Genomic DNA, 23,034 nt, shown 5'->3' with positions numbered 1-23,034 from the left:
TATTTAATCCCTCTAAAATTAAACCAATAAACGACTCAACCAAAAATATAACTGAGACTAACATTTCGTAGTAGTTCAGTTCTTTTGATAAAACTTGTTAAGAATAAATTTACAATAATCATTTGCCTATATTACGTCTCTTCTTTTAAGTAATCGACAAGATTGCTAAGGAAAAGAGAGGCAAAAGTGCCGAGCGTAAAGGAGAAGTTAAGCGAGGTTCAACGTCTACGAGCGACCTTTCACGCATTGCCTCTGTGTTATTTGCGAACGTAAATTTTACGCATGTGCACACGCCAAAATTACGCGACACTGGAAATCAACCCTTACGGTTCCCTGATTACAATTCAGATAAATACAGCAATGGACTATTAAGACATATTACCCAGCGTTTATTAAAAAAAATAAATATCACGTTTTTGTTGTCTCGGCGACGTCATTGTTGTCAATACGGCAGAAAGGAGGCCTTGAGAGCTTAATGGTAAGTGTAAAATCTCATTTCTGTTATTCACGGAAACATTTCACTTAATTTCTACTATTCACGAGACACTACTTACATTGTTTTTTATCTCTTTTTTCTAGTTTTATCTGGGTAGCATAAAGGCAAGCATTCACCAAGCGAGTCATCACGAACCTGTCAAAACACTCCGTGATATCCTGGGCAATTAGTGAGCTAAAAAGTTTCCCTTTAAGTACAACGTAAACCTCTTCATTATGGTTTATATACATTTCACCTATAATTTATATACATAGCAATAAAATGGAATAGAATAGAATGGAATGGACTGGAATGGAATGGAATGGAATGGAATGGAATGGAATAGAATAGAATAGAATAGATTAGATTAGAATAGAATAGAATAGAATAGAATAGAATAGTAGTTATACTTGTGATTTATGAAAAGTAATGGAAGGGAAAAAATTGTATTACCTCGTCTCGGACCGTCGAACGCATTGCCAAAACCTCCGAGCGTCTTATCGAACGGTCGTCTTTTTCTCCTTGACTCCTTGAGTCCTTGATTTCCTGGGAATTGTTCATGAACATTTCACTTATAATGCTTGCCGCGTTAAATACAATGTCATAGTACAAATATAAGATACATAGCAATAGATTTCTTGCGAAATAAGTGGCCGAAAACTTCCGTCTGTTTTACGACATAAACCTCTTCAGAATTGCCCTTGCGTCACGGTGTCCTCATTGGAAAAGATTTCCTTGTTCTTGCTGTCTTGTCGTAGGCATGGAATGAGAAACACTTTGTCTTGCCAATGGATAACATTTTTTCGCATTGGAAAAGACTCCGTGATTTCCTGGGAAATGAGTGAGCCAAAAAGTATCCTTTTAAGTACAACGTGAACCACTTCCTTATGGTTCATATACATTTCACCTATAATTATTCTCCCCGTATTTAGAAATGACGATATCTTTAATTTGAAGTGGATTTAGTGGCCCATGTACGTACCAAATTAACCTCTTCAGAATTGCCCTTACGCCCTCATTGGGAAAGACGTCCTACTTCATGGCAGTGGTTTCCTGTTTGGAGGTCGCAGCGATCGTTGAATGTGGAGCAGTCGGAAGGAATTGAATTTACGTCCGGGTCTCTTATCAATGAATCACATTTTTTCGCATTGGAAAAGACTCCGTGATTTCCTGGGCAATTAGTGGGCCAAAAAGTATCCTTTTAAGTACAACGTAAACCACTTCCTTATGGTTCATATACATTTCACCTATAATTATTCTCTCCGTATTTAGCAATGACTATGTCCTTTATCTGAAGTGGATTCAGTGGCCCATGATTTTGCGTTTACGTACCACATAAACCTCTTCAGAATTGCCCTAACGTCACGGTGTCCTCATTGGCAAATACTTCATCACAGTGCTTGTCTTGCCAATGGATAACATTTTTTCGCATTGGAAAACACTCCGTGATATCCTGGGAAATGAGTGAGACAAAAAGTTTCCTTTTAAGTACAACATAAACCTTTTCGTTATGGTTCATATACATTTCACTTATAATTTAGATACAATTAGCAATAGAATGGAATCGAAAAGAATATAATAGAAGTTATACTTGTGATTGATTTTAAAAAAATGGAAAAAGTAGGAATGGAATTAAAAGTAATGGAAAATAAAAAAAATTGTCTTACTTGTAAATTTGCACACAAAAACTTTTTACCATTTAATTTAATAATTATTATATTTCAGGAACATGTCCTTTCCGTCTTACGCAATAACAAGGTCTTTAATCTCTTGGGGAATAAGAGGCCGAAAATTTCCGTCCGTCTTACGACATAAACCTCTTCAGAATTGCCCTTACGTCACGGTGTCCTCATTGGAAAATACTTCATCGCAGTGCGTTCCTGTTTAGTGGTCGTGGCGATCGTTGAATGTGGATTATTCCTTGTTCTTGCTTTCTTGCCGAGGGCATTGCCATAACATCTGGATGTCTTATCAATGGATTACATTTTTTCGCATTGGAAAACACTCCGTTATATCCTGGGAAATGAGTGAGACAAAAAGTTTCCCTTTAAGTACAACGTAAACCACTTCCTTATGGTTCATATACATTTCACCTATAATTATTCTCCCCGTATTTAGCAATGACTATGTCCTTCATTTGTAGTGGATTCAGTGGCCCATGATTTTGCGTTTACGTACCACATAAACCTCTTCAGAATTGCCCTAACGTCACGGTGTCCTCATTGGCAAATACTTCATCACAGTGCGTTCCTGTGTAGTGGTCGTGGCGATCGTTGAATGTGGATTATTCCTTGTTCTTGCTTTCTTGCCGAGGGCATTGCCATAACGTCTGGGTGTCCTATCATTGGATGACATTTTTTCGCATCGGAAAACACTCCGTGATATCCTGGGAAATGAGTGAGACAAAAAGTTTCCTTTTAAGTACAACGTAAACCACTTCCTTATGGTTCATATACATTTCACCTATAATTATTCTCCCCGTATTTAGCAATGACTATGTCCTTCATTTGTAGTGGATTCAGTGGCCCATGATTTTGCGTTTACGTACCACATAAACCTCTTCAGAATTGCCCTAACGTCACGGTGTCCTCATTGGCAAATACTTCATCACAGTGCGTTCCTGTGTAGTGGTCGTGGCGATATTTGAATGTGGATTATTCCTTGTTCTTGCTTTCTTGCCGAGGGCATTGCCATAACGTCTGGGTGTCCTATCATTGGATTACATTTTTTCGCATCGGAAAACACTCCGTGATATCCTGGGAAATGAGTGAGACAAAAAGTTTCCTTTTAAGTACAACATAAACCTTTTCGTTATGGTTCATATACATTTCACTTATAATTTAGATACAATTAGCAATAGAATGGAATCGAAAAGAATATAATAGAAGTTATACTTGTGATTGATTTTAAAAAAATGGAAAAAGTAGGAATGGAATTAAAAGTAATGGAAAATAAAAAAAATTGTCTTACTTGTAAATTTGCACACAAAAACTTTTTACCATTTAATTTAATAATTATTATATTTCAGGAACATGTCCTTTCCGTCTTACGCAATAACAAGGTCTTTAATCTCTTGGGGAATAAGAGGCCGAAAATTTCCGTCTGTCTTACGACATAAACCTCTTCAGAATTGCCCTTACGTCACGGTGTCCTCATTGGAAAATACTTCATCGCAGTGCGTTCCTGTTTAGTGGTCGTGGCGATCGGAAATGAGTGAGACAAATTTGCACACAAAAACTTTTTACCATTTAATTTAATAATTATTATATTTCAGGAACATGTCCTTTCCGTATTACTAGTAAATAAAAACGTGTGATATACATGTCCTTCCCGTATTTGGCAATAACCAAGTCTTTAATATGCTGTGGTGTTAGGGGACCAAAGAGTTTGCGTTTACGTACCACATAAAACTCTTCAGAATTGCCCTTACGTCACGTGTCTTATCAATAGATGTTCGTTTTCGCATTGGTCGACCCGGCGATCGTTGGACCTCAATTATTTCGAAAAATGAGATTACAAATATATAGCCTTACAGCAGAAAAAAAAATCACTGAAAAGAATGCAAAAATGTATGTCGTTGCCAAGATGAGTCTTGTGATTTGTGGAATTTTAAGGACCCGTCAGTATGCAACTTTAAAACATTTTGTCCATTTTCCAGGTTTATGTCTCTTGTACAGCCTTTTAGAAATTGTACAGGAGACCTCTGAAGATAGCTTTTATGACCCGTGCAGTTTTTATGTTTAACGATAATAATTATTTTCAAGCTTACAGTCCGTCGCTAACAAAAACCTCGCGAGGATAATAAAGATAAAACTCTTAAGAAATTAAAGTAATAAACGCAAGGTGTGCAGAAACTAACGCGTTTATTTTCCACGCTTAAAACTATTTTCTGTTAAAATGTGAACGTTAAAACTTTTTTTAAGGTTTTTGTAATCCCGATGGTTATTAAAAATGCAGGACTACCTAAATAACTGTTCCATTTACTACTATTATTATTTTTATTGTTTAAACTAGTGGAAATTCTTTTAAATCTGTTACTACGTTAAGCCTTTTTGTTTTTCTCCATATCTGTATTTATAAGCTCTTTTGACTTTGGTAAAAATAATGTTCCCGTATTCGTCTTGTCCCTCGGCGATTAGTTTTATAACTGTTTGCGGGACCAGCCATTCTTGTTGTTATTTTAATCAAATAAAGTTTTGTTGTTTGTTGTTAGCGGGGAAAACGACCGAAAAATAGATGTAGAATATTTTCCGAAACGATGCGTAAGTATAAATTATTTCAAGAGAGGCTCGTAAAGAGAAGTAAGAATTTTCAGCAAAAGCGTCCCGAAAAAAGGTGATTCTTCCTGCGAAAAAAGAAAACAAAAGAAAATAATTAATTGAAATCAAACGCTAATATCCTACTTGCAATAGATAGCATTTAAAATGACTTTATTTGCTACATACCTGTCGAAATGCTGGGGTTTTTTTTTACTAGCTCTTGCATTCTCCAACGCGATGATGATTGTTTTGTATAATTTGAGCGACAGTCGACTCTGTTTGACAGACAAATTAAAATGAAAATCGAAGTGTCCATTGACCGTCATGTAAAAAGTTTGTTTTTTTATTTTTAAGGTTACCTTATACCTTCAGAGGTGTCTCGAGTCTAAGCGATGTAGCGAGTCCGGTTTAAACTGTAGATACCTACACCCTTATATCAAATTAAAGCTTATAGAGCTGGCTATCAAACTAAGCCAAGAATATTGAAATAAAAATAAATGCCGAATTTTTAGCGCTGTTTTCTAGAATCAATATTTCACTTGCTAGAGCCACTTATTCTACGTAGGCATGTCTCCTTTGTCGCTGTTTTCTCCTCTCTAGAGCGTATCGCGCTTCTCTGCATAAAATAGGATTTACAAACGGAGCCTCCCTGCCAAACGCCCCGCGTCTTTCTCTGATTGCGGTTTGAAAAGCTGCATGTAACTGCTCATTGTAAAAGTAGCGAGGAGTGGGAAAAGCGTAGCCTGTTGCGAGTGCACGAGATGCTATTTCGAACCTTCCCAGAGACGGCTGAATATTTGAAGGAGGATTTTGGCTGTCGAAAACCGATCGAATGTCTATTAATAATCGGTCATACAAGTCGACGCCGTAGCAGTCAGCGAGAATATTTGCGTTATCGATGGCAATTGAACCTCTTATTTGACGTAGCTGCGTTTCTAAAAAATTACGCCCCTCTCGCCAATACCTCTGATCCACATCACAGTCACTTCTTCCCGGATCGCGCGGTGCTTCTTGTGTGTCGTATCCTAAAAGCCGACTTCTTTTCTCTACAAAGGTTGTCAGAGCACCATGAAAAATACGAAATTGCTCGGGATATTGATTACCCACTACCTTCGTTATGGATTCGTCTCGGCATGGTTCATCTTGAACAAAAAGACCGTGAAGTTTAGTTATTTTTAAACTCGGTAGCCCGTCTCCATCCCCAAAATTTTCATCGGGTGGATATTGTAGACATAATCGCAGATAAGCAGATTCGTAACGGCTATCTTGCGCTGTGCGGACATTCGAAGGGAGAAGGCTATTGTCGTTGGTGATTTTGTTGTCCAAAAACGAAGCGACTTCGGGAATTACGCGCAAGGCATGCCTCCAGGTTAAATCGACTTGCTTTAAAACTGGAAAGCGGTAAACAGCCCATGAGAGTGTCAGTAGTTCTCTGAGGTAGTTGTAACTTAGGTGGATTTCGCGATTGTTAGCAAGATCAAAAGCCACACTTAGACAGTGCACGTTTCGTGAGCGGCCTAAAACATCGATTTGCTTCGCAATTTGTAGATTTTGTAAGAAGACATGATAGGTCTCCAGATCACTTAGATGCGTTATCATCGAAGAAATATTTTCAATCATAGCGGCTTCCGTAGAATCTGAAATTGAAGGCCTAACTGATAATGAACTCTCGCATCGAGCGGACTCTATGAAAGTTCGAAATTTTAAATCAGAAACATATAATGCGAAATCTGCACGTGTCCGACATCCTGTAGCCAACCGAATGGATTTTGGTAGAGTTTCTTCGTCTGCGGCGCGGGTAGCTGCCCCTTCACTCCCATGGTCCTGTGTAGATGTAGCTTCCTCATCGTTGTCGTCATCGTCTTCCGGTGGAGATTCTATTTCCTGGAAAGGTGGCAGAGAGAAACAACTTTAAGACACATGACCATGATAAGGACTTTCCTATATTAAACAATTATTCCATTATTTAGGATATCAGAAAAACCGAATGAAATGATTGTTTTGTTATACATAGTTTTGAGGAGAATAATGACAAACACACCATCGCAAGGAACCTGAATTGAATATTATGGTTATTGGAAATCGTGGAGTGCGGGCTACGCGAATTAGCTATAGAAGAAGTGCTCCTGATAGGAGCACTCGGATTTCTTTTTTCCGAGTATGCTTACGTCACTTTCTAGAATAATCATCATTCTCATTCATTCACCAGGCTGGAAATATACCATCACATTCCTTTCATATCCCACACGTTCGACATTCAAATCCTTGCAGTATGCAGGATGTTTGTCCCATGAACCTAGTTTAATGGCCTTAGCTCCCACGAGTCTCCTGTAGCTCAGTGGTAGAGCATCCGAACTAGTAATCGGAAGGTCTTAGGTTCGACTCCTGATAGGAGCACTCGGATTTCTTTTTTCCGAGTATGCCTGCGTCACTTTCTAGAATAATCATCGTTCTCAGATGAAGTAATATATCAAACACGAGGATGAGTGTTTCATCAGATATCCAAAGGCTAAGAAGTAAGCTGAGAAAACGAAGCGCAGCCGAGTTTTTTTGAACGACTTCGAGGTGTTTGGATATCTGATGAAACACACTTTCGAGTGTTTGATATGAATTTATGATGCGTCTTTTTACCTGAGACATTTCCTCACCAGCATCCGTTGGACCACTGGCCTGTGTAATGGTACTTGTTTGCGAGGCTGCGACGTCAGATTCTTCCGCGGGGACAGTTGGAGTTTGGTGGGCAGGTGAACTTACGCGAAAATCGGCTCTTTCTTTTAACACTGGTAGTAAATAGGTCGCTTCGGTTTTCTGTGTTACGAGGCGAACTGCTCGATCGATCGAAACATTATCTAAATCTTTAAGGACCATTAAAACGGAGCCAAGGTACATTGCGACGACTTCAAATCCGTACGACAAATAAAGACCTAGAGCCGATTTATTCTTAAAACAGCCTGCCAATTGAAGCCATACGTTCACGGTATATTGGCGTCGCGCGTTTAAATTTAGATTATGCAGCGCTTCTAAACCTGTTGCGATGCAGATGTCTCCTAGACATTTTCCTTTTTTGTCGACGCTTCTAATACAATAACTTAATTCCCAAATAGTTTTACGGGTTGTCTGCAATATGCCGCTGTGAATTTGTAATAAGGGTAGAGGTTCCATAAGAGAAGGGTCATAAGTGTTTTTCTTGAACATCGCAATAGCACAGGGAGTACCGTTTGATTTGTCAAACGCAATCACCGTCAACCGATCCCCCTCTCCAAGAAAAGATTTCGAAAGCTCGTTCTTATACGTATTTAAGTTAAGTTGATTTTTGGAAGCTTCTTCCGGATCTAGCATTGATTGCAAAATACTTAGTTCGCACGATTCAGAAAGTGACTGCCCATCTGGATAAATCTGCGTGAGAAAAAAAAAATGGAAAGGTAAATTCGGACGAACACTTATCGAAGGCCTTACTGAATAACAAGGAAAACAGAAATAAACGTTGGCACCCTGTGAAGTTTTGCAAATACCTCCATTAATTATTTTACACGATAATATTTACGCGATGGCCAATTCAACTAAGTTGGCCGTCAGCGAATACTAGAGAGATTTAGCATCGCCTTTACAGCAAACGGCAAACGCCAGGCCGGCTGAAGTTTTCTCTTTGATGAAAAAAAAAATGAAGCTTTTTTGGTTTAAGCTTATCTTCACCCAGTCGGCAACAGCTATCGAGCAAACACGAAAAAGAGAGAGGTGAGTTAGAGAAACACAAGTTTATGCATTTTAGAACAAGCAGCGGCTTGACGTTTCCTGTTTGGCGTGAGCCGTAAACGCGAAGCTGAATCGTAGATTGAAAACTTTGAGACTAGACTACGCTGTACCCTGCGATCAGGTGGTCCTTCTTGCCTTTTTGTTTGGGAGAGGAGGGGAAAAGTTTTTTCATCCCCTTTTCCAGACAAAAAAAACCCGCCTGATCGTAGGTTAAATACGCGGCGGAGTGCAAGTTTCACACCTTTTTTTTGCGATAAATACAATCGTCGCCTTTTCGCAGCGCAGTCGAAAAGTCTTCTATTTTTGTGCGTAGAAAAACAAGCCGTTAAAGTTATTTAGGAAAATAATTGTTCTAGCATAAGTAAGTTACGAGAACAAGGACTATCTTAAGCCCTATGCACACCAACAAAGCATGTTTAATTACACCAGGTTTAACAAAATGAAAATTGGTGAGAGAAAGCTGAACCGTGCGCTTTGACGTAGGATGCAAGTAAACTTTAACTTGCTTTCATTTGTACTAAATCTGTAGTCCACAAAAATCGCCGAAACCAGCTTTTATGAACGAAACAATTTTAACTGTTTAACTAAACAGCTTTTAAACGTGTTTAAACCTTGGTGTGAATGGGGCACTAAGAAAACTTCTAAGAAAATAAAGTAGCGTTTAAATTTTGCCTTTCAATGAATGCGTTAAGTCGAAAATTAGCCTCTACAATGAATAAAGTTGGATGTAAAAAAGCTCTTGTAGTTGAATTGTTCACTTAATAAATGTTCTACAAACCCACTTACCGCTACTCTGAAGTCACAGTGTGTTAGTGCGTTGATGTGAGTGAACGCCATGCTGGAAACTGTAGATGATCAAAACGGAACTCGCCGGCTCTGGATAAATAGAGTACTTCAACTATGTTGAATAAAAATTAGAAAACGCTGAACAAACAAGATACTGTATACGGAGGATATATAATAGATCAAATCTGCTTAAATTACTCAACAAGATTGTGATATGTGATAGAGATGATATATATGTTTCTCAATGCTTTAAAATTCTGGCTAGTTCTCAGTCCTTGGCTTTCCAATGTGTTTCCCTGGAAACCAAACACTCGTGCCAAATTTGGTGAAATGATTTGAAAGCCTGTACGCAAAAGCTGGGAAACCTGTGTAACTACTCAATGATTTAATAGTACACTGACTGTACATCGTACAGTCAGAGTTTTCATTGATCCATAATAATAATGACGTCATTGTACAGCGGCTGGTTCATTCGCCATCTTGTACAGCAGCGTAGTTCAGTGTAAGGTAAGATCTTAACTAGTTTCAACATAGTTTAACTATTAAAAACAATGATATGATGTAGACAAAGCACAGCGGGAATATGGACCTTTAAATTCAAGTTTCTAGTAAAATCTTGCTGACTTTTAGCTTGCATTCGATCGATCTTATTCCTCGTGGATTCAGTTAAGTTATCCATGATTCTTAGGATGTTGCTTCAAGTCAAACTCTAGATACTGTGAAGCACTGATTGTCAAGGCAAACGATTTCTAGCGTTTATTCCAGTTATAACTATTCCCCAACCAGATCAATCGAACGCGAATTCGCTACTTCAGATAATCCTTTTATTTCGTGGTGACATAATAGAAACCTCGACTCCCGATAACTCGAACCATCGCTAACTTTACCCTCGATAACTCGAACCTTTTTCAATTTCCCTTGAAGATTCGAGTTATCGGGAGTTGACTGTATTGTTCAATTATTTTTTTATATGATTCACAGCTTATGGTTGAGGGTAAAAAGATCACCGAGAATATCAGTTAGATGTCTGCTTTTTACACGTGATGAAGTCCAAGTTCCTCAATGATGTATGCTCTAGTCGATTCTTCGTCTGCTTGTAGCACTTGTAGTGAATGACAGATAGAATGAAATATACAGCTTATGGCTTCACATGTAAGTCTTGAGATATGATGAGTAGGTCTACTGAACTATACATGTATATATGGTCTCCTTTTGCGTCTGCATTGATATTTTATGTTGAAAAGCTCTGTTCAGAGCATGAAATAATAAAGATTTTGAATTTTCACCTGCAAGTAGTAAACCTTTATTTAACTAGGGTAATCCCTTTAGAATACTCTGTTATGAATAGGAGCCCTACATTAAAACTAATAAAAAAAACAAGATAATAGCTCACTATCTTGTCTTTTATCTATTATATGGCTATAATTTAATAAATATTAATATAATATTAATATAATTAATTTAATTATAACTGCAGGTAGTTATATAAAATTGCTTCTTCTTGTTTCTCTTGAAATAACTTCCTTATTCAACCTAATTTTTAAATTATTCCTGGAAAATATTGTACATAAAGAGACCAGTTAGCTATTGCACAGACTGAGTGAAAAAAATGAATTGTTACGTTCTTGCCAGACACACAGAAACTATTTTTTCTGTTATCAGTAATGTCACTTGAATAAAGTAAATACTGCCTGGTTCCTTTTCATTTTTTTTTTTCTAAGCTATTTCAATTGTTAATTTGTAAAGGAAACAGCTAGTCTTTCGAGTAAACAATACATAATTTCACAGATACTCGGAGTATCTCAGTATGTCAAGGGTTCTAAATCCTTATTACAAGCTTGAAAATCTTCGAGCTTTCTTTTCACAGTCTACAGGGGCACCCAACCACTGTCTTCTGCAAAATATCTGTTCAAAATATATGTCTCCAATTTTCTATTACTTGAAGACGGCTAAAAATGTTAGGAAAGTGTTCTAAAATTTTCGGGAAAAGAGTACTGAATCTCTCTTAATTTCGAAAAGACGTAAGTTCCCCTAGAATTCCGGAACAGATGCTGAGAATGCAATTCTAGTTATCTAAAAGTACTCTGGATAAAAAGTGTTTTCAATGTATTTAGGAGCAAACCCTCGTTGGGTGCCCTGCGATGAACTTCTTTATTTTTAAATGACATCATGCTTTTTGGTAGTGAGACATTTAATCAGCATTTTTAAAACAAATAAACTCTCTTACCGATGGCCGATTTTTTAAAACACAATTCGATTAAGCTGGTTGAGAAAAAACTTGGCACAAACAGCCCCTCCCTCCCCCCCCCCCCCCGCCATCCACCCACTCACCCACCTAACACGACAAAAGATAGAGGGAGAGGTTGTCAAGGTTTTATTAAAAGGATATTAAAGACAATGGTAAATAATATAGTTTAAGGACGATGCCTACTAATACCGAAGTATTTTTGTGCAGTTTATGACTTCGCGGGAAAAGCAGATCTTATCAAGGGCTATTGGGATCCAAAAAGAAAATTGTGGGTAACCACGCATTTTTCAGAGATATTTGAGCATTAATAGAGAGATTCAGCTTCGCGTTTACGGCTAACGGAAAAACGTTAAGCCGCTGTTTGTTCTACAATACACAAACTTGTGCTTCTCTCACTCACTTCTCTCTTTTTCGTGTTTGCTCGATAGCTGTCGCCTACTGGGTGGAGATAGGCTTAAACCAAAATAACCTATGTATGGGATTCTTTTCTAAATTGAAGCTTCATTATCTCTGAGAAATGCATGATTAACCCCCCCCCCCCCCCCTTTTTTTTTTATATTTTGAGATACCAAAAGCATTTGGTAAGTTCTGCTTTATCCGTATACTTTTAAACCGCGCAAAAATATTCCTGCATTAGTAGGCACCACCCATAGGAAACCTGAGTATCTCGCGATGCGCAGAACGTATGCCTTGGGTTCAAACCCCGGCTGGACCAACACTCAGGGTCCTTAAATGACTGAGGGGAAAGTGTTGCCTTTGTAATGACATCTGCAAATTGTTAGACTTTCTAGTCTTCTCGGATAAGGACGGTAAACCGTACGTCCCGTCTCACAACACTTGTTCCTAATAATAATCTGTGGGAAGTTAAAGAACCCTTGGCACTGTTCGTAAAGAGTAGGGCGTGGATTTCGGTGTCATGGTCTATCTGATTAAAGCCGTCATTGGTCTGGGTGGGTGGGGTGAGAGGCGGCTACATTGACCCTGAAAAGCCCCAAGGGGGGATTGGTCAATCAAATTAAAAAAAACAATCAAATATACCAAAACAGTAACGTTTAATGAAACTTGAGTTGTTCACATGCTTATACCTTTCAAATTATGCAACACGTCTGTTGAACGTTAACATTTCCCATTCCAACAAATCAAATCATACTATGCTTAAAAGTAAGCTGAAGTTTCCGACCGCACAGGACGGGTAACAAACATCCCTGTAACAATTGGAAAATTCACCTTGCTAGTAGGAAAGATTATACTAAGGTGGCTAAATATTTTTCAAACAATCTGTCTACAACAAATTAACAGAACACCTAGAAAATCTTTGTAGACCAAACGAACAACGGAAAACCTATCACGCTTTGTTTGCAACACTGAACAAACCAACACAAATAAGTGTCAAAGGCAGATATATCGCGCAACAACAACGATATTTTATTATTTGTCAATAAATCCTTAATCCCCTGGCTCCGCAGATAGCAGTGCTAATCGAGGCGGGCCATGATAATCCGGCAGTAAAAGAAGAGGAAATTACACAGGCGCTTTTCATTTAGCCATACATACATTATTTTCAAGCTGAAGTTTCCAACGCTACAGGACGGATACCAAAACATCTCGGTAACAATCGAAAAACTTCATCTTGCTAATAGGAGAAAATGTAAGAGCGGCGAAAAGTTTTCCAAACAAACTTCCTACAAAAAGGTTTAGGCCAAAACAGAATACTCGGAAAACTTTCCCTCGCCCGAAAAGACACAATAAAGCTATTTACTTTGCCTTGCTGAACTTTATATTAGCTGAGTAGCACTTTATATCAGCTTGAACGGATATTAAATGTCGCTATCATCCCAAATCGAAAATCTGAACCTTCCCGACGGAAATTTGTCCCTTCGCGCAAACTTGTCGAAGCGTTGAAAGCTGTGGAGCTTGCGTTTGACTTGTCGATAACTGGTGCAGGTTTGTAAAACGCTATAAAAGTCTGGATGGTAAACACCTTGCGAATAAAATTTGGCTATTTTCATAAAGCCGTTTCTGTAGAGTTCATATACAAATATTGGCCCACTTTCTGAGAACTTCACTTCGCGGACTGGTAACAACTGAACTAGAAACGCGTGTAGTATGTCAGTTCTTATAAGTAAAAAACCGCATAACCGTACGAGAGATACGAGGTCACTTTCAGAAAAAGATAGGGGGCCACATACATTCCACTGCAAAATATTGAAAAGTAAATCTAAAGAATCTTTATCGAAGTTGTTCGGTAGACAAAGTTGATTTTGGCCGTGCGGTTTTAAGCAAACGCTACATATGCGAAATGTAGTGCTATTGCGAAGAAACGCGGAGAAAAAATCACTAGCGAAGGACAAGTAATTCGTTGAAATTGAACGAGAATAGCTTTCGGAACTCAAGGAAATTACTGTTCTGTCATTGCTGACGATGAACGCGAAGAACAGTTGTGGGATGAGGTCAATTTCTTTAAGTACTTGTGACAGCATTTGGTCTTCGCCGCAATATGTCATCTCAGCCATGAACTTGTTTGGTATAGATTACCTGCCACATTCAAAAAAGGTACTTTACACTTCGCTCACAAGAAACTATTCAACTTATTCAGTCATTGTAAAACATTTACTGCTTATGAACTTGGCGATGTATGTCAATTTTCGGTGTTCTTAGCTCGTAGATTCCGTTAGAGTGCAAGTATACGAGGTCGATAGGATAAATCAATGCATTTACAGCTTCTTTAAAACTCTTACCGGCATTGAGTTTAAATTTTGCTGGTTCAGTCTCCGAATACTCAGCTAGATAGGCTGTTTTGTGGTCTTCCGATAACCTTAAAACTTTGCCAATGAACACTTCAGGACATTTTTCAGTAGAATTCGACGCTACTAAAGCAACAAAATCGCCAGGTATGGGAAGATATTCTATGTTTCCTTCCTCGTCTTCATCGCTCAAGATAAGTACACCGTCTTCGTCAAGGCTTCGAGAAACCGTCGAGCTTAACATATCTAGCGCCTTACTTTTCTTCTGAGCCAAGGGACGTTCGTCGTAAAATCGCTTTTGCGTCCTTACGGAATGCTTCATTAAAGTTGCAAACGATTCTCTCAGCGCAGGATCGTTACTTCCGGGCAAAGTCAAAAAATGATTTACGACTGCTTTTCTTAAATCGACCGTGGTTAACTTCATTGAAAAATATTTTTCGAAAAGCGAAGACACGTAATTTGTATACGAAGCATGAGTGAAGGGGTCGCCTCTTGAATTGACGAACAAAAAATCATGTTCTTTACCCCCCAAAAGCAAGTTTCTCATTTTAGTGGAGTAAATCTTCAAATAATTAGTGAGAAAAGTCAATGGTGTTAGATCTGTTCTGTTCGGTCCATAAGTGAGTCTTGTTTTGTAAGCATCCTCATACAAGATGGTGGTTCCGTCTTGATTAAAGCAAAGAAAATTTTGATTCTTACACTCATCGCTGTTTTGGCCGCCATAAATGCGCAAAGATATGTATTCTTTAACTCGCCCGGGGTTAGCTGAACAGTAAAGCAGTAGGAGACATAAGTTCATGCAACTTCTTGCCTGGTCCAACCCAGTTTTCTCGCTTACTTCCCATTTTAATTCACGGCAAAGTTCTAAAAGTTCGCTATAAACCACTTTTTCCAGTGCAGGCTTTTTTGCCAAATCGTCTACTTTATCTCGCCGTGCTAGGCGTTCTAGCTGTCTCTGTATGGCCCTCACTTTGTCTACTGAATCAGTCCAATCTTTGATCTGACTAGATACTGATGGCACTTTCAACACGTTAAGGAAGGCGGAAATATAACGACTGCAAGTTATTGCCTTTACAGAACGCGAATCCATCATGTAATTTGAGAATTGTTGTATTATCTGCGCATCGGCACAGTAAGAAAATTTTGGATCGACTTTTTTCACGTTTTTTAAATACCACATGAATCGAGAAAGTCTTTCAATCATTTTGTCAATAGTCACATTTTGCAACGCACTGCCTTCACGGTCACAATTGAGTTCGCAAGAATAAAACCTTCGTATTTCTTTGATGTCTGAAAGGAGCTCGGGTGACATTTCCTCGCTACTTAGGGAAGCAACTTTTTTGCTTTCATTGCAAGAGGAGTCAGAGGCTTCTTGTGTTACTACATCATCACTGACGGGTTCTACGGAAGAACCAATCAGTTTACTACCCACATTCACAAGGTGTCTGCCATCGCTTTCAAGATCGTCATTTTTGGAGGAAGGCCCTGGTTGGTCGTCTAAACAGTTATTTTGCGTATGATCAAATTCACTTTGAAAATTCCAAGGTATTTGAGATTTTATCGGAGAAAAACCTGTTGAAACGTCGCCCGTTACAGTAGGAACTTGGGGTTCAAAGGTTTGCAAAAAATGCGATAGAAATCTATAGCTACTTTGAAGACGTAATAAATTGTGTTCACTTATTAATCTAAAAGGGCCATTTTGAGGTGGAAGGTGACTGGAGAAAAAACGGTTCTCGTCTTCTGTACAGACTAAAGTCTGTATTTGCAGAAAATTCAGTGTATTACATAAATGATCTTCCGCTACACTAAAAAACAGTTTGCTTTTGACCTCGGAAAAACAGTAAAACAATTCTTTTCCTCGTCTTATTGCATTGAGATTGCCAAACTGAACAGCCATTTCGCCAATCAAAGTTCCACCCAAAATAGCAAGCTAAACTATAACATGCAAAAAAAAATTATATTGACTCCTGTCCACGTAGCCGGCAATCTGTTTCGTTGACAATCTGAGAAAGGCCTCCTTACCAGTCTTTATATACTTGAAAATTATTACATGAACCAATCAATCTTGCTGCAAAAGAGAAAAAAGAAAGAAAGCAACTTAAGAATACACGCAGACTAACACACCCAAAGAAGGATCCTTCCTTAGATTCCTTTAAAAAAGAAATGAATTCGGCCGGACGGGTCCTCTCCCTAAACCTAACCCTAACCCTAACCTAAACCTAACCTAACCCTAACCCTAACCTAACCCTAACCTAACCCTAAAACCTAACCCTAACCCTAACCTAAAACCTAACCCTAACCCTAAAACCTAAAACCTAAAACCTAACCCTAACGTCCGAAGATAGGTGGGCTGTGCAACTTCTCTACGGGGGTGGACTTTCGGTGTGACGCCCCCATTTCTCACCTCACCGCAAGTCCATTATCCCACACGAATGGTTCGAATTGTCTTTAAGCACGGAATTCGCCCGAAGATGGGTGGGCTCTGAAACTTCTCTACGGGGGGTGGACTCTCGGTGAAACGCTCTCCTTGCTCACCTCACCGCAAGTCCATTATCCCACCGAAATGGCCCGATTTGGCTTCGAGCAGGGAATTTGCCCGAAGATGGGTGGGCTTTTCCACTTTTCCACGGGGGGTGGACTCTCGGTGTGACGCTCTCCTTGTTCACCTCACCGCAAGTCCATTATCCTACCCGAATGGCCCAAATTGGCTTCGAGCAGGGAATTCGCCCGAAGATGGGTGGGCTGTGCAACTTTTCTACGGGGGGTGGACTCTCGCTGTTACGCTCTCCTTGCTCACCTCACCGCAAGTCGATTATCCCACCCGAATGGTTCGAATTGGCTTCGAGCAGGGAATTCGTCCAAAGATGGGTGGGCTGTGCAACTTCTCCACGGGGGGTGGACTCTCGTAGTGTCGCTCTTCCTGCTCACCTCACCGCAAGTCCATTATCCCACCCGAATGGCCCAAATTGGCTTCGAGCAGGGAATTTGCCCGAAGATGGGTGGGCTGTGCAACCTCTCCACGGGGGGTGGACTCCCGTTGTGACCCTCTTCTTGCTCACCTCACCGCAAGTCCATTATCCCACACGAATGGTTCGAATTGGCTTTGAGCAGGAAATTCGTCCGAAGATAGGTGGGCTGTGCAACTTCTCTACGGGGGTGGACTTTCGGTGTGACGCCCCCATTTCTCACCTCACCGCAAGTCCATTATCCCACACGAATGGTTCGAATTGTCTTTAAGCACGGAATTCGCCCGAAGATGGGTGGGCTCTGAAACTTCTCTACGGGGGGTGGACTCTCGGTGAAACGCTCTCCTTGCTCACCTCACCGCAAGTCCATTATCCCACCGAAATGGCCCGATTTGGCTTCGAGCAGGGAATTTGCCCGAAGATGGGTGGGCTTTTCCACTTTTCCACGGGGGGTGGACTCTCGGTGTGACGCTCTCCTTGTTCACCTCACCGCAAGTCCATTATCCTACCCGAATGGCCCAAATTGGCTTCGAGCAGGGAATTCGCCCGAAGATGGGTGGGCTGTGCAACTTTTCTACGGGGGGTGGACTCTCGCTGTTACGCTCTCCTTGCTCACCTCACCGCAAGTCGATTATCCCACCCGAATGGTTCGAATTGGCTTCGAGCAGGGAATTCGTCCAAAGATGGGTGGGCTGTGCAACTTCTCCACGGGGGGTGGACTCTCGTAGTGTCGCTCTTCCTGCTCACCTCACCGCAAGTCCATTATCCCACCCGAATGGCCCAAATTGGCTTCGAGCAGGGAATTTGCCCGAAGATGGGTGGGCTGTGCAACCTCTCCACGGGGGGTGGACTCCCGTTGTGACCCTCTTCTTGCTCACCTCACCGCAAGTCCATTATCCCACACGAATGGTTCGAATTGGCTTTGAGCAGGAAATTCGTCCGAAGATAGGTGGGCTGTGCAACTTCTCTACGGGGGTGGACTTTCGGTGTGACGCCCCCATTTCTCACCTCACCGCAAGTCCATTATCCCACACGAATGGTTCGAATTGTCTTTAAGCACGGAATTCGCCCGAAGATGGGTGGGCTCTGAAACTTCTCTACGGGGGGTGGACTCTCGGTGAAACGCTCTCCTTGCTCACCTCACCGCAAGTCCATTATCCCACCGAAATGGCCCGATTTGGCTTCGAGCAGGGAATTTGCCCGAAGATGGGTGGGCTTTTCCACTTTTCCACGGGGGGTGGACTCTCGGTGTGACGCTCTCCTTGTTCACCTCACCGCAAGTCCATTATCCTACCCGAATGGCCCAAATTGGCTTCGAGCAGGGAATTCGCCCGAAGATGGGTGGGCTGTGCAACTTTTCTACGGGGGGTGGACTCTCGCTGTTACGCTCTCCTTGCTCACCTCACCGCAAGTCGATTATCCCACCCGAATGGTTCGAATTGGCTTCGAGCAGGGAATTCGTCCAAAGATGGGTGGGCTGTGCAACTTCTCCACGGGGGGTGGACTCTCGTAGTGTCGCTCTTCCTGCTCACCTCACCGCAAGTCCATTATCCCACCCGAATGGCCCAAATTGGCTTCGAGCAGGGAATTTGCCCGAAGATGGGTGGGCTGTGCAACCTCTCCACGGGGGGTGGACTCCCGTTGTGACCCTCTTCTTGCTCACCTCACCGCAAGTCCATTATCCCACACGAATGGTTCGAATTGGCTTTGAGCAGGAAATTCGTCCGAAGATAGGTGGGCTGTGCAACTTCTCTACGGGGGTGGACTTTCGGTGTGACGCCCCCATTTCTCACCTCACCGCAAGTCCATTATCCCACACGAATGGTTCGAATTGTCTTTAAGCACGGAATTCGCCCGAAGATGGGTGGGCTCTGAAACTTCTCTACGGGGGGTGGACTCTCGGTGAAACGCTCTCCTTGCTCACCTCACCGCAAGTCCATTATCCCACCGAAATGGCCCGATTTGGCTTCGAGCAGGGAATTTGCCCGAAGATGGGTGGGCTTTTCCACTTTTCCACGGGGGGTGGACTCTCGGTGTGACGCTCTCCTTGTTCACCTCACCGCAAGTCCATTATCCTACCCGAATGGCCCAAATTGGCTTCGAGCAGGGAATTCGCCCGAAGATGGGTGGGCTGTGCAACTTTTCTACGGGGGGTGGACTCTCGCTGTTACGCTCTCCTTGCTCACCTCACCGCAAGTCGATTATCCCACCCGAATGGTTCGAATTGGCTTCGAGCAGGGAATTCGTCCAAAGATGGGTGGGCTGTGCAACTTCTCCACGGGGGGTGGACTCTCGTAGTGTCGCTCTTCCTGCTCACCTCACCGCAAGTCCATTATCCCACCCGAATGGCCCAAATTGGCTTCGAGCAGGGAATTTGCCCGAAGATGGGTGGGCTGTGCAACCTCTCCACGGGGGGTGGACTCCCGTTGTGACCCTCTTCTTGCTCACCTCACCGCAAGTCCATTATCCCACACGAATGGTTCGAATTGGCTTTGAGCAGGAAATTCGTCCGAAGATAGGTGGGCTGTGCAACTTCTCTACGGGGGTGGACTTTCGGTGTGACGCCCCCATTTCTCACCTCACCGCAAGTCCATTATCCCACACGAATGGTTCGAATTGTCTTTAAGCACGGAATTCGCCCGAAGATGGGTGGGCTCTGAAACTTCTCTACGGGGGGTGGACTCTCGGTGAAACGCTCTCCTTGCTCACCTCACCGCAAGTCCATTATCCCACCGAAATGGCCCGATTTGGCTTCGAGCAGGGAATTTGCCCGAAGATGGGTGGGCTTTTCCACTTTTCCACGGGGGGTGGACTCTCGGTGTGACGCTCTCCTTGTTCACCTCACCGCAAGTCCATTATCCTACCCGAATGGCCCAAATTGGCTTCGAGCAGGGAATTCGCCCGAAGATGGGTGGGCTGTGCAACTTTTCTACGGGGGGTGGACTCTCGCTGTTACGCTCTCCTTGCTCACCTCACCGCAAGTCGATTATCCCACCCGAATGGTTCGAATTGGCTTCGAGCAGGGAATTCGTCCAAAGATGGGTGGGCTGTGCAACTTCTCCACGGGGGGTGGACTCTCGTAGTGTCGCTCTTCCTGCTCACCTCACCGCAAGTCCATTATCCCACCCGAATGGCCCAAATTGGCTTCGAGCAGGGAATTTGCCCGAAGATGGGTGGGCTGTGCAACCTCTCCACGGGGGGTGGACTCCCGTTGTGACCCTCTTCTTGCTCACCTCACCGCAAGTCCATTATCCCACACGAATGGTTCGAATTGGCTTTGAGCAGGAAATTCGTCCGAAGATAGGTGGGCTGTGCAACTTCTCTACGGGGGTGGACTTTCGGTGTGACGCCCCCATTTCTCACCTCACCGCAAGTCCATTATCCCACACGAATGGTTCGAATTGTCTTTAAGCACGGAATTCGCCCGAAGATGGGTGGGCTCTGAAACTTCTCTACGGGGGGTGGACTCTCGGTGAAACGCTCTCCTTGCTCACCTCACCGCAAGTCCATTATCCCACCGAAATGGCCCGATTTGGCTTCGAGCAGGGAATTTGCCCGAAGATGGGTGGGCTTTTCCACTTTTCCACGGGGGGTGGACTCTCGGTGTGACGCTCTCCTTGTTCACCTCACCGCAAGTCCATTATCCTACCCGAATGGCCCAAATTGGCTTCGAGCAGGGAATTCGCCCGAAGATGGGTGGGCTGTGCAACTTTTCTACGGGGGGTGGACTCTCGCTGTTACGCTCTCCTTGCTCACCTCACCGCAAGTCGATTATCCCACCCGAATGGTTCGAATTGGCTTCGAGCAGGGAATTCGTCCAAAGATGGGTGGGCTGTGCAACTTCTCCACGGGGGGTGGACTCTCGTAGTGTCGCTCTTCCTGCTCACCTCACCGCAAGTCCATTATCCCACCCGAATGGCCCAAATTGGCTTCGAGCAGGGAATTTGCCCGAAGATGGGTGGGCTGTGCAACCTCTCCACGGGGGGTGGACTCCCGTTGTGACCCTCTTCTTGCTCACCTCACCGCAAGTCCATTATCCCACACGAATGGTTCGAATTGGCTTTGAGCAGGAAATTCGTCCGAAGATAGGTGGGCTGTGCAACTTCTCTACGGGGGTGGACTTTCGGTGTGACGCCCCCATTTCTCACCTCACCGCAAGTCCATTATCCCACACGAATGGTTCGAATTGTCTTTAAGCACGGAATTCGCCCGAAGATGGGTGGGCTCTGAAACTTCTCTACGGGGGGTGGACTCTCGGTGAAACGCTCTCCTTGCTCACCTCACCGCAAGTCCATTATCCCACCGAAATGGCCCGATTTGGCTTCGAGCAGGGAATTTGCCCGAAGATGGGTGGGCTTTTCCACTTTTCCACGGGGGGTGGACTCTCGGTGTGACGCTCTCCTTGTTCACCTCACCGCAAGTCCATTATCCTACCCGAATGGCCCAAATTGGCTTCGAGCAGGGAATTCGCCCGAAGATGGGTGGGCTGTGCAACTTTTCTACGGGGGGTGGACTCTCGCTGTTACGCTCTCCTTGCTCACCTCACCGCAAGTCGATTATCCCACCCGAATGGTTCGAATTGGCTTCGAGCAGGGAATTCGTCCAAAGATGGGTGGGCTGTGCAACTTCTCCACGGGGGGTGGACTCTCGTAGTGTCGCTCTTCCTGCTCACCTCACCGCAAGTCCATTATCCCACCCGAATGGCCCAAATTGGCTTCGAGCAGGGAATTTGCCCGAAGATGGGTGGGCTGTGCAACCTCTCCACGGGGGGTGGACTCCCGTTGTGACCCTCTTCTTGCTCACCTCACCGCAAGTCCATTATCCCACACGAATGGTTCGAATTGGCTTTGAGCAGGAAATTCGTCCGAAGATAGGTGGGCTGTGCAACTTCTCTACGGGGGTGGACTTTCGGTGTGACGCCCCCATTTCTCACCTCACCGCAAGTCCATTATCCCACACGAATGGTTCGAATTGTCTTTAAGCACGGAATTCGCCCGAAGATGGGTGGGCTCTGAAACTTCTCTACGGGGGGTGGACTCTCGGTGAAACGCTCTCCTTGCTCACCTCACCGCAAGTCCATTATCCCACCGAAATGGCCCGATTTGGCTTCGAGCAGGGAATTTGCCCGAAGATGGGTGGGCTTTTCCACTTTTCCACGGGGGGTGGACTCTCGGTGTGACGCTCTCCTTGTTCACCTCACCGCAAGTCCATTATCCTACCCGAATGGCCCAAATTGGCTTCGAGCAGGGAATTCGCCCGAAGATGGGTGGGCTGTGCAACTTTTCTACGGGGGGTGGACTCTCGCTGTTACGCTCTCCTTGCTCACCTCACCGCAAGTCGATTATCCCACCCGAATGGTTCGAATTGGCTTCGAGCAGGGAATTCGTCCAAAGATGGGTGGGCTGTGCAACTTCTCCACGGGGGGTGGACTCTCGTAGTGTCGCTCTTCCTGCTCACCTCACCGCAAGTCCATTATCCCACCCGAATGGCCCAAATTGGCTTCGAGCAGGGAATTTGCCCGAAGATGGGTGGGCTGTGCAACCTCTCCACGGGGGGTGGACTCCCGTTGTGACCCTCTTCTTGCTCACCTCACCGCAAGTCCATTATCCCACACGAATGGTTCGAATTGGCTTTGAGCAGGAAATTCGTCCGAAGATAGGTGGGCTGTGCAACTTCTCTACGGGGGTGGACTTTCGGTGTGACGCCCCCATTTCTCACCTCACCGCAAGTCCATTATCCCACACGAATGGTTCGAATTGTCTTTAAGCACGGAATTCGCCCGAAGATGGGTGGGCTCTGAAAC

At 43.3% G+C, this 23,034-nt stretch overlaps 1 protein-coding gene across 1 annotated transcript; it reads right to left on the bottom strand.

The window, feature by feature from the left end:
* Positions 1–12,143: 12,143 nt before the first annotated feature.
* Positions 12,144–16,452, bottom strand: LOC146449993 (uncharacterized). The gene has a single exon (XM_085100914.1). It carries the CDS (start codon positions 16,160–16,162, stop codon positions 14,132–14,134), a length of 2,031 nt encoding a protein of 676 aa, XP_084957040.1. The 5' UTR covers positions 16,163–16,452; the 3' UTR covers positions 12,144–14,131.
* Positions 16,453–23,034: the final 6,582 nt, after the last annotated feature.

The sequence above is a fragment of the Pavona decussata genome, unplaced genomic scaffold, assembly GCF_977016875.1.
Source record: "Pavona decussata unplaced genomic scaffold, jaPavDecu1.1 SCAFFOLD_524, whole genome shotgun sequence".
NCBI classification, from domain to species: Eukaryota; Metazoa; Cnidaria; class Anthozoa; order Scleractinia; family Agariciidae; genus Pavona; species Pavona decussata.
The sequence above is the reverse complement of the archived record's forward strand: the minus strand, read 5'-3'. Positions and strand labels throughout refer to the sequence as shown.

Coding starts and splice junctions, on each gene's coding strand:
- LOC146449993 (XM_085100914.1), bottom strand. CDS start 16,162: ATGGCTGTTCAGTTTGGCAATCTCAATGCAATAAGACGAGGAAAAGAA.